The sequence below is a fragment of the Macadamia integrifolia genome, chromosome 7 (genome assembly GCF_013358625.1).
Source record: "Macadamia integrifolia cultivar HAES 741 chromosome 7, SCU_Mint_v3, whole genome shotgun sequence".
Lineage (NCBI taxonomy): Eukaryota > Viridiplantae > Streptophyta > Magnoliopsida > Proteales > Proteaceae > Macadamia > Macadamia integrifolia.
The window spans coordinates 25,384,629-25,394,538 of record NC_056563.1 but is presented as its reverse complement, the minus strand read 5'-3'; the positions used below and the strand labels follow the sequence as shown (position 1 = coordinate 25,394,538).

General features: G+C 41.1%; 1 protein-coding gene across 1 annotated transcript; it reads right to left on the bottom strand.

The window, feature by feature from the left end:
• Window positions 1-5,984: 5,984 nt before the first annotated feature.
• On the bottom strand, window positions 5,985-9,711 carry LOC122083730 (receptor protein kinase CLAVATA1-like). The gene is made up of 2 exons (XM_042651614.1): window positions 6,692-9,711; window positions 5,985-6,512 (listed from the first exon to the last, which is right to left on the bottom strand). The coding sequence occupies exons 1-2, from the start codon at window positions 9,273-9,275 to the stop codon at window positions 6,154-6,156; spliced, it is 2,943 nt and encodes a 980-aa protein (XP_042507548.1). The 5' UTR covers window positions 9,276-9,711; the 3' UTR covers window positions 5,985-6,153.
• Window positions 9,712-9,910: the final 199 nt, after the last annotated feature.

The following is a 9,910-nucleotide window of genomic DNA, read 5'->3' as shown; positions in this document are numbered from 1 at the left end:
CATCCAGGAGGATCCAATGTCTTTATATCTCGGCACAGGGTTTTCGGACCAAACGGCATAGAGCGCAAGCGCAATGCGTTTGAGGGCAGTGCGGTCATTCCATATGAAGATGAGAGATGGAGATGGTAGATGCTACCATACCCTTCCGTGAGATAGAATCCGTTGCTCGTACGATCACCTAGTAGTACGAGTCAACAATCAACACGAGCGCTCTCATGTGTTGGTGTACGATGTCTTGTATTTCGTCACAGTTTAATCCAGAGAGTACTGGTGCAGTGCCTCAACAGGCAGAACGGCGGTCCTGCTCGAATTTTTTATTTGAGGGCAATTATGTATTTTTCCGATTAGGGTTATTCGCTATATGTTTGTAGCAAGGGTCTCTTTCTCTGTAATGCAAGCAATACTGAGAGGTGTGAGAAGAAGCGTTATAATCCTATTCTCCATTGATAGTGAAGCAGGATCTCATCTTACCGAGGACGTAGGCAACCTTGCCGGACCTCGTAAATCTGTGTGCATTGTTTGTTATGTTTTTCTATTAATTTCTGCATCTTTTTAGGGTTGTATTTCAACATCATGTGCCTACACGACCGCTCTCATGTGTCTATCTCTCTCCTCCCCATGTGAAATAATGTTTATACCCTTTATTTTGGAAAGGAGAGAGATGGAAAGCTAGCATAGGCCACACTTTCGAACAAATAACACTTTCTCTAGTTATATTACAAGATGGGGAAAGGGTCTTCAAAACATGAGGCATATGTAAGACCAGGGGCGTCAATTCTAGGCCTGCACCGGTAGGCCCTATCGAGCCTGACACGTTTATTGCCTGACCTGATCCTGAACCAACCTGATGAACCCGACAAATTTACAAACAAGTAGTATATGATGCAGCCATCTAGCTTGATCCCTTTAATACTACTTGACATCTCCATTTTGCCATCAACAAAATTGAAGTGTAAAGCAAATTTCCAAATTGAAAACCCTAACCCTTCATTTCATTTCTCTTTTTCCCTTTAGCTTCGTTGCGCGGCCCGTTCCTCTTCCCATCTATTCAGTGATTTTATGGAGCCCCTCCTCTTACACTAGATGCATAAGGGGGTGTTTGGTTCGGTAAATCAAATGGTGTATGTATCGGATATGAATGTCAATATTTTGATAGACATTCTTCTGAATTATGTTTCTTTCTGAAAAATCGTTTGGTTGCCTTGAGGTAAGGGTGTCAATCAGTCGGTCTGGCTCGGTTTTGGTCCTGATTGAGTCGGTTTCGGTGTGGGAAAGCTAAAACCGAAATCGAACCAATAAGGAAATTCCAGTTTCAGTTTGGTTTCGGTCTCGGTGCGGTTTGGTTTCGATTTGTCTTCGGTTTCTTAAATCTATTTGTAACCAGGTTGGTTTTGGTTTTTGGTCCAGTTTGGATTCGACTTTCCATACAAATGTATACAAAACGATGCAAATTTTGATTTTTTTAATGAATTTTGGAGTGTTTCGGTTTCTTACCGGTTTGGTTTAAGTTTCGGTATGGGTTTTGAGCCGGTTTCGATTTGGTTTCGGGTTCATTCGATTTCTGGTGCGGTTCACTTTGGTTTTGGGGTTGCAATACTCCAAACCGAACCAAACCAATAAGGCTTCGGTTCGGTCTGTGTTGTTATCGGTTTGGTCCGATCGATTTTACCGGTTCGGTTTAGGAATTGACACCCCTACCTTGATGCTAGTACATGTTTATCGCGGGTTGAGATATTGGCTTCCGTAGAGAACTTCTTTCCGCTTTCTCCTTTTATACTATGTGGTAAAAATGTTGCTTAAATATGAGTTTAAGTGTTGAGGTAAACTCATATTTGGAACACATCCTTTGCAATATGGTCATTCATGGGAAGTAGGGTGCTCACTTATGAGGGTCATCCTAGTGAAACCAAACAACTCAAAAAATTAAGAATTATCATTCTTAAGAATGTCATCCCAAAGATTTACTGAACCAAACACCCCCTAAAATTTTCCCAATTTATCTTCAACCATCGAGAGTCAAGGACTCGAGAGGGAGACCAACTGAGACATTGAGATTGATGAGAATTTACGCTTAGCTGCCCCCTCCGGCTACGTCGGCCACCTCTACAACATGCAATCTGGTATCTTAGCCTCTTGGCAAAGAGATTGCTGAGAGGTTTGGGGTGGGAAGTAAGGTCTGGATTTTGGATTCAAGGCAATCATAGGGCCTTTCGTGTGTTGCCTCATTACGCATGCAAGGTATTCCTTGCATTGCTCAATCACTGCATTATTTTTTTCTTCTTTTCAGTTGTGATTTCCCTCTTTCACGAGTCTGGTCAATCATCACTATCTCTGCTCCTCTTCTTCATCTCAATCTCTGTTATTTTATTTTCCACTGTGATTATTTGTTTTATATTTTAATCAAAGAAACAACATTAATGGATCAAGTGGGTTTGTTCCAATTTTCTAGTCGAAGAAGAGATTAATCAATGAATATGCATCTTTATCAATAGAAAATTAAATTCAAAGTAAAAAATCTAAGTTAATATGGTGGTGAATTAATGGTGAATTTGCAGGATATGCCTAGAGGCAAAACTATACTTTTAGTGAAATAAACTTGAGTATTTCGACTATTGCATTAGTGTTGGAAAGACATATTTAGAACCCGTTTAACATATGTTTAAGGATTAATAAGTCCATAGTCTAGCTAAGGCCCACTTATGGTGGCCCAATTATAACCCAAGACCAATTGACCCGATGTACCATGTTTGCCCTGGCTAAGCACGTTTAGCTAAATGACCACCCTAGGTAAGACCTCCTCGCGTAGATGTCTATATTCATTTTTTTAATAGAAGAAAGAAAAAAAAAGTAATAAAACATCTTATGTGAGGAATGCATTGCCTACACATCATGTTTAGATAAACTTTTCCCTTAGGTTGAGTTTGGTAGTCAGGAGAATAAAATAAAATAAAAGAAAATAGTAAAAAATTGTATTATTTTTCTTAGTTTAAAAAATTCCCCTTGTGTTTAGGTTGTCCTGAACCAAGAGAAGATTTTTTTTTTTTTTTTTCTTCAAAATTTATATTGGGAATAATGAAGTTTTCTTGTGATAAAAAAAAAAGACCATTTTTTTCTTGTATTTTATTTTCTTTTTATTTTTTTTTTTCCTTTTCGTATCTCAACACTATAAAGCTACTCGGTCACTGACCCCTACGATACGAAATTGTTGACCAACACTTTTGAAAATTTTCATTGGCACCTGAATTGGTGCAGGTTCATGCGGCCAAGTAACAATCGCTCGCCCTTAAGAGAGAGAGTGTGTGTGTGACACATTCTAGGAAATCCAAAGTTAGTAGAAACATTTGGAGGAGGAGGGCAGATCAATCAACCTAGTCTTTGTCCCACCCTCCTGGCTCCAACCGATCCTTCTCTACCCCTCTCTCAATATTTTCTCCTCTCGTCACACAAGATGCAAACCAAACTTGTTAAGCATGAGGCACTGAAGAAATGCATGTTCAACAGCTCTTTGGCTGGTCTAAAACATGAGCACATATCAGATATTGAACAATATTATTCTTGTGCTTCAGGTTCACATGACCTCCAATGACATTTATGTTAGCTTTTTATAGGAAATTTTGAATCTTATGAGGGATTTTTGAGTTCTAGCCACAAGATTTTCCAAACCAACTTCGGGATAAGGTTACCTTGTAGCTGAGTGTGATACAAGAGGCATCGAGGAAGCTTCAAGTCTTTCAACTGCCTTCACATTGAAAACCGTTTTGGATGTGAGCCCCAACATAACTTACCCTGACTGTCTTCATGACTCAGATATATTGAAAATGGTTTCTGTCATGTGAAGCATAAACATGCATTTAGAGTAATGAGATCAGAAACCCGCCTTGCAAAGTAGTTTAGTGGTTTAGTTGATTAGACCTTATACCTATCAAGTAAATGAATCGAAAGGCTCTCTTCAGTTTGATTTCTATTTGTATTTATTTGATTTATTTATATTTTTACAAATGTTTGATATAATTTATAGCACTTATTTATACTTATAATAAATTAGAATAAAGCATAAATTACTCTCATGCTATTTGTGATTTGTGGCAACAAATCATTTATGTTGATCTTTACGGCCTTAAATGAGCATATGTGCTAAATTACTCAAAATCAATAGTTAATTGGTAACTTCAGTATATTTTATAATTTTTCAATAAAAAAACCCCAAACCATATCAACTCTCTCTCTCTCTCACATAGCTCAAAGGTCAAACTTGAAGGTGAAAACTGAAACCTATTTTTTCATTATATAATATATTTTATAAATAATAACCAAACAAATACTATTGTCCATAATTTATTGTCACAAATATCTTCTAAAAAAATAACTAATAAATACAAATGGAAATCATACCAAAGAGAGCCTTAATATGAATAGATCTTCAATTTCCAACAACCCAGAACAAGCATTTTTGTAATGATTATAGAGATTTTCATAAGGAGCACATCTATCATGCAACCTACCCATGATAGGTTGGATCATTGGATGGAGCTGAAATTTAATGAACATATATATATATATATATATGTAAGATCAAAAACCAAGAAACACGAATAATAAAGAGACAATAGATCCGTACGACACAGAGATTTAATGAGGTTCACACACCAGGGTGGTATGCTACGTCCTCGGGCGAAGAAGAAGATGATTCACTATACAGAAGAAAAATTACACCATAGCAGGGCGAGGAAAAACTTGCCCTGAAACCCTAGCTGCGTGAAAACCCTGTAATACAATGACTTTCTTAACAAGCAACAGTACATTATATATACTCTAAATCGTGGGTCGATCCATCGGGTCTCGATCGATCCGATCGAACCATATTGTGGGAGCGTAGCCCCTGCATCCCCATACGAGATCAGTGATGGGCTCCGGGCTTGGGCCTATCGGCCCAACCCCTCTGCTTCCATCACAGATCTCATAAAATTTTCCATTTGGGGCGCCACCAAAATATGTCGGATCGGGTCAATCTTCAAAACGGATCAAGAATTCGAGACAAACTTAACAATATATTTACATAAGGTCTCCATCTAACATGTCAATTTTCAACATAGTTGGCTGGTCAAGTGACAAAATATCTTATAAAAAAATGAAGGGAAAAGGCCGGGCATGTTAATGTTGTGTCCAGCCATGTTTGCGTCTCCTCTTCCATTGAAAATGTCCCCCCTATCTTTTCCAATTGAGTGAATCAATAGTTCTAGATAAACTGGCGGCATGCCAACATCTTTTAAAAATTCAAACTTATTGTAAAAAGATGGACATTTGAAAAGACAAATATTCTAATACATGGTATAACATATTATTGACTTTGAGTCTGCAATTTTAGGCATTGAATCCAAATAATTTCACAGAATATTAAATGATCAAATTTGCAATATCACACATCTACATTTTTTTTTCTTTTTTGGCGAACAATGGGTATTTAGGCCTTCAATTTGACCAGTCTCATGGGCCCATACTGACCCCAAAACCGTATAAATGGATTAAGTAATACTATGGTTGAAAGATAACCATTCAGGCCAATACTAATCCCACAACTACATAGACCCAATCATAGTAGGATTTAATAAGAACCATCTAACTTTAACCGAAAACATTAAAAAACAAATAAAATTCACAGGCCCAAAAAAATAAAAAGAATCAAAGTCAAAATCACACTTTGGCAAAAGTCACTTCCTATATGAGAAATTATTACTTTATCATTGTATATAGCCTAGAGAACTGTTAATACTCAATCTTATTAACATAAAATTCCCAGTACTATTTTTGATATATCTCAATTTCGAAAAGCTCTCTCCCTTTGCATTCTCTTTCTACTAAAATACTTAACACCACCGGTTTTTTTTTTTTATCCAAAAAAAAAAGTAACTTGAGCTTTGTAAACATAAAGATCAAAATGCCAATGTGTAAAAAGAGAAGATTTCGGACCCCTCAGACCATTCAAGTAAATGACCAATGAGCAAAATTTCATCAGAATCTTGAGAGAGAGACTATTAATGCCACTCACTTTAGTTCTTTAACATCACTGGGAGACACAAGTGAAACGGACAGGAATAGCATTTTGCAGTTCTGACACAGAACAATTCGATTAACCAATAAACATAGTTAAAGTACTCAGAGGTCAAGGAGATTATTAGTACGCGAAGGGGATGGGTTGGTGAGCAATTGAACAACTTCCCTCATCGTTGGCCTTTCCACACTATTTTCTTCCACGCAACGCATAGCCACCTTGAACAAATTGATCACCCCTGCCAATGGATACCCACTTAGCCTAGGATCCACCACCGCCAGTACCGCCGCCGCATCCGACGATGGATTAGGAATCTCCGACGTTATCTTCACAACCCACCTCACTATATCCACCCCCTCTCCGAACTCCCCCACTGGCTTCCTCCCCGTGATCAGCTCCAGCAACACCACCCCGAAGCTGTACACATCGCTCTTCTCGTCCACTCTCAGCGTATAAGCGTACTCTGTTAAAACAGATTCCATAAATTCATCACCAAAAATAATTCTGACCCATTCTGGTCCGATCTAATTTTCCGGTTTAGCCGGCCGTTCTTCAATAGACTAACGAGGGAGGGGTAAAAGTGTCTTTTTAATATTGAATAATTAAAGTTTCTAAAAGTCAACTAAAAAGTCAAAAAAGAACCTGGTGCAATATAGCCGTAGGAACCCGCGATGGAGGACATACACTCCGATGCGCCGGGGGAGTGTAAGAACTTGGCGAGCCCGAAGTCTGCAACATGGGCCTCCAAATCCGAATCCAGTAAGATATTGTTGGACTTAACGTCCCTATGGATGATCAGAGGAGAGCAATCGTGGTGAAGATAGCACAAACCCTTCGCCGCCTCTACTGCAATTTGATACCTCTTCTCCCACCGTAAATGCGCCCCTTTAGATCCGTGGAGCATCTCTCCCAAGCTGCCATTCGGCATGTACTCGTACAGCAACAAATTTGCTTCGTTGTTCGAGACAAACCCTAGCAATCTCACAATGTTTCGATGTCGAATCCTTCCCAGAGTCTGAATCTCTGCAGAGAACCCATGATCGTTTCTCCCGTTGCTCCTTCCGACCAGTCGCTTGATCGCAACATCCACGCCATCCGGCATTGATCCCCGGTAAACGATTCCGGCACCACCTCTGCCGATGATGTTCTCTTCTTTCAAGCATTCGATTACGTCTAGGACTTTGAAACTCAGTTTCTGGAATGGAGTGAGCTTCCAGGCCTTTGATTCCCGCCGCTCCTTCCAGTACCGTTTGATCTTTAGAACGCCGGTGGTGAGTAATAGCATACTTCCTACTACTGATACGATGATGACGATGATCTTCGATGATGACTTCCTCCCTTCTGAATCCATTGCCAGGTTCTGAATAGATGGGCAGGGTATGTGGTGCAGTGGATTACAGAGATTGGGGTTTCCAGCGAAAGTGGTGCCATTAAAAGCGAAGAATTGTCCTCCAATTGGAATCGGACCCGACAAGTTATTGTAAGAGAGATCCAGCGTTGTGAGGCTCGTCATCGATCGGATTTCAGTGGGGACTTCCCCTGAGAATTGGTTTCTCGATAGGTTGAGAGTGCTGAGGATCTCCAAGCTGGCGATGTCACTCGGAATTTCTCCAGTTAGATTATTTTGACTCAAATCAATCGATGTGAGGGAGAAGCAGCGAGAGAATGTGCTTGGAATCGAGCCAGTGAGGTTATTACTGCTGATGTTTATCTTGGAAAGTACCTTTAACTGGAATATCTCCGGTGGAATATCGCCGGTAAACTGGTTTATGTCGAGTGAGAGAGTTTGCAAATTGACCAAATTTCCGATAGCCGCAGGAATCTTCCCAGTAATCACGTTGTTGGATAGCGTCAAGAGACCAAGTTTTTCACCAGATAACTCGTCCGGGAGTTCTCCGCTGAAGTGGTTGTCGCTGAGCTCCACCATATCCGCCAAAGGCAGGTTGAAGAACCCGGGTGGAATCGTGCCATTGAAGAAATTATTCATGAGTCGGACCCGAGTCAAGGATTTGCACTCACCGAGTTCTTGCGGAATCGGTCCAAAAAAGTAATTGTCCATTAGTATCAGCGTCTCCAACCTCTTTCCGGCGCACAATCCTGAGGGTATCATTCCGGTGAGATGATTCGAGGTCACGTCAAGATTTGTAAGCTTCCCATTGAGGCCAAGATTTCCCGGGAGTTCAAACGTGAAGTTGTTCTCCCACACCTGCAACACCTCGAGATTCGGAAGATCAGCGATGAACGGTGCGATTGGGCCGTTGAGATGGTTGCGGAACAGATTCAAAAGTCTTAGCTCCTTCAGCTCAGAGAAACTGTCTGGTATCTCTCCCGTGAGGTCATTGTTAGAGAGATCCAGTGACATGAGACTGACCAGGCCGGAGAGTTCCGCTGGAATCTGTCCTGAAAGTCTATTGAGTTGCAAGAACAACGAGTCCAATAGCTTCAAACTGCCCAAACTCGTTGGGATCTCGCCGGTGAGGTTGCAGCTGCTGATATCGAGCTTCCGTAGCGAGGTTAAATACCCAAACTCAGGCGGCATGCCCCCTTCGTACGTATTATAATAACCAAGATAAAGCTCCCCCAGGTTCACTAGACGGCTTAAACTAGCCGGAATCCTTCCGGAATGGCTGTTACCGTTCAAACCCAAGTATTCCAAACTCTGTAACTCAGAGTATATATCGGGGATTTCGCCGGTGAAGAAATTGCCACCGAGATGCAGGTGTTTGAGCTGTTTCAGCTTGATGATCTGGAGCGGTAAAGTGCCAGAGAAATTATTGTTATAGACGTCAAACACCTCAAGCTCAGGTAATCCTCCAGCGACTTCCTCAGGTAACTCACCAGAGATAACATTGTTGGAGACGTTGAGATACTTAAGAGAGGTCAGGTTTGCAATTGCAATGGGGAGTTTTCCAGTGAGATTGGTGGAGGTAAGTGTGAGATTGACAAGCGAGCTTAACATACCTATCTCCGGCGCAATGAAGCCGAAAAGGGAAACGAATGAGACGTTGAGGGCAATCACCCGAGCGTCATTGTCACATGAGACCCCTGAGAAGTTGCAATATGAGTTTGGAGTAGAGGAAAGTTTCCAGTCGTCGAGTCCTGAACCTTTTGGTCCTATTAGTGCAGCTTTAAGCTTCATGAGTACATCAATATCAGTGGAGGATGTAGAAGAAATGAAAAAAGCAACAAGAATGGAAAGAAAAAGGAAACTGTAAAAGCCACTCATGTCTGCGGCTTCAGTGTTTCGGTGTATCCTTCTTCCCTCTGGTTTTTGGCTTCAAAATATGAGGATTAGGAGAGTTTCTATCTTCTATATGGAAAAATAGATGGTTGGGGAAGACCTCCTGCGTCCTGCAGAATAAGTACCGACTGCGCTAATGCTCCAAAGCATCGAAGTTGTGAATAAAGAATAGAGAAAAATGAGGGATTAGAGTCTAGAGATTGGACGTCGCAGACATGCCTTACTGGCCTCCCCATAATGCAGTCTCCAGTCTTCACTGGAGCTGATATGAGCTCTGATGGTTAAACGTAAGCGTGGTCCAGGCCCACTGGTCCGCGACTGACTGTTCTATGGGGAAGCACTCGCGGTTGCTAACGGAGGGTTAACGGGTGGCCTACAAGGCATGAAGGAAGAAGGGAGGGGAACTGGGGAACTGGGGAACTAGGGATGGGATTCGGGAGCTATATGGAGCTTGGAGCTAGTTACTGTCACTGACTCCGTGAGCTTTTCTCGTATGTAGTTCAGAGCCTGCTGAGATTGAGTGAGGGAAAAACGCCAATGCTTTGTGTATGGACATTGATGGGTTCTGAATTCTGATCGTTGGATTATCGATAGGCGTGTTTTGACGGCTTGATTTGAAA